Here is a 2,036-nt window from a genome sequence, read left to right on the forward strand (position 1 = left end):
CCGCCCCCCAAAAGCTATCGAAGCTTTCCCACTTTTGGGGTGCATCCGTTGAGGAAACGGTTTAGCCTCCAGTCTCCGATCCCAGGTACACCACCCCCAATAACCGCCAGCAGCATCTACAACTCTCGCGGGGATACGATGAAAATTCCTCGGAAAACTCGAGTAAATGCGCAAGCATACTCAGCCCATCAGAACCCCGATGTTTTCCCAAACCCAGGATCGTTTTAACCTCACCGATGGCTCAAAACAATGGATTCGGTGGAATTGGGGAACATGAGGCGGTGGTTATGGGCATTCGGGAGCGGCGGACGGATGTGTGTTGGGAGCAATTTAGCCCTGCAGGGTAAGTTGTGATTAAACCCCCAATCGTCTCCCCCCAAACGAATCCATCTTGTTTCCTTTTGGACAGCAAGGATAACGCTGTTTTTGCCCCAATCAGAAATAAAACTCGTCGTAGCTGCAATCTATTCGAACTTCACAAGCAAGATTATCGATGACGATGGCATTGAGCCTATCGATGCATACACTGTCCGGCCATCCAACAACAGATTGGTACTGAAATTCGAACGTGTTTGACGGCCAATGGTCTTCGTCTAATATCCCATCTTGTCTACCTTTTCGCAGTCCTGTTTATGCATCAGTCCAGCGAGGGTGGTGGAAATTTGTATTTTGATAAGCTGCTAAAATCCGCCAGGATCAATGGTAACGGGCTTTGTTTTACCTCAACTAGTGAATTTTTGACTCAAGTATGGGGTCATGAAATTCTTCCTGTAAATCAACGAAGAATGACGTGACGTGGATGAATCATACATGACCCTTTTGATTCTGAAAATCCACAAGAAAAGAAGGGCAGCAATTTCTTGTATAAGATGATCCAGCTATCTTGCAGATGGTATTAGAATCCTCGTTTTTTCGCTCTCCTTGCACCTGGCCAGATAATCCAACACTCGATTGGAGCATCTTGTGCAACATAGCACATGGCAACTCATACAGTCGCAAATGATTTCTCTGAACCGTATAGAACAAACAAAACTAAAGCCAGGCTTGGGAATCCTGGGCTACCCAGTAACCTCACCGTGTTCGTTCGAGGGGACCTAGATATAATACAAAAGATGAAATGTGCTGACATAAAATAACTAGAAGCTCTAGCGAAAATGGAGCAGAACCGAATATAAGATGTGTAAGTAGAAGCTCAGTGAAACACGCCGTCCTTCTTTCTCGGTCCCGATATCTTGGGAAACATTCGCATGAGGTGGTAATTGATCGTGCTCTTGCCTTTCCGTTGTGGTTTCTACAATCCATTAAATGCTGTTGTATTAGCCAACTATTGTCCTTGCCACTCAAAAGATCAAATAGAATACAATAAAGGAAAATGAAGGAGTTGGGGTTTGCTCGCAGCGCAATGGAGAAACGGATGACCAAGGAACATACACCATTATCCATACAGGTTCTTAATTGTTGTTCTAAAGCGAAACATCCGCTGCCCGCCGATCGGTTTGAAGCCCAACAACCTAAAAGCCACCAAAAAATAGCCATACATATTAGTATATGTTGCCCAGTTTCACAATCTCTTTCGTTCCCTCACTTGCCCAAAATGAGACAAGAAAGTTGTATGCAATTGCGGTAAAAACGAGAGAGGTGGGGGGCTGACTCAGAACGCTTGTCATGGCAGCAAGACATGGGTTTGCTTGATGAGTATTCGGGCTCTTAACTCGCAGTTTCTGGATTGTCTGCAAATGTAGTGGTTTTATGCGTGTTGGAGCACCTTTTGGAGGCATAGTTTTAGGAGGCCAGCGGTGCGGGGGAAACGCCAATTCGCTCTCGTATATGAATGCAAGCCGATTGCTAGGTGACTTAGATCTTGAACAGCTGTTGAGAGAAACCTTCGAGATGTGTTGTAGTTTAGCGATTCTCATGCTGTTCAGCCCGATAAAATACTTCTCTTTTACCTCAATGCCAAGATTCCTGCTTGGCGCTAATAAATCGAAGCATAAAGGTTAGTAACTAACGTAATCAACCACTCAACGCCCGGTGGG

General features: G+C 45.2%; 2 protein-coding genes across 2 annotated transcripts; one reads left to right on the forward strand and one right to left on the reverse strand.

Moving 5' to 3' along the window:
* Nucleotides 1–249: 249 nt before the first annotated feature.
* On the forward strand, nt 250–576 carry HCAG_09082 (predicted protein; the record flags this gene model as incomplete). The annotated part of the gene is made up of 2 exons (XM_001535948.1): nt 250–343; nt 458–576. The coding sequence occupies 2 exons, from the start codon at nt 250–252 to the stop codon at nt 574–576; spliced, it is 213 nt and encodes a 70-aa protein (XP_001535998.1).
* Nucleotides 577–1,192: 616 nt separating this feature from the next.
* On the reverse strand, nt 1,193–1,916 carry HCAG_09083 (mitochondrial 37S ribosomal protein YmS-T; the record flags this gene model as incomplete). Its single annotated transcript, XM_001535949.1, has 3 exons — nt 1,193–1,291; nt 1,432–1,511; nt 1,652–1,916. 3 exons carry the CDS (start codon nt 1,914–1,916, stop codon nt 1,193–1,195), a joined length of 444 nt encoding a protein of 147 aa, XP_001535999.1.
* Nucleotides 1,917–2,036: the final 120 nt, after the last annotated feature.

This window comes from Histoplasma capsulatum, genomic scaffold (assembly GCF_000149585.1).
Source record: "Histoplasma capsulatum NAm1 scaffold_17 genomic scaffold, whole genome shotgun sequence".
In the NCBI taxonomy this organism is placed as follows: domain Eukaryota; kingdom Fungi; phylum Ascomycota; class Eurotiomycetes; order Onygenales; family Ajellomycetaceae; genus Histoplasma; species Histoplasma mississippiense.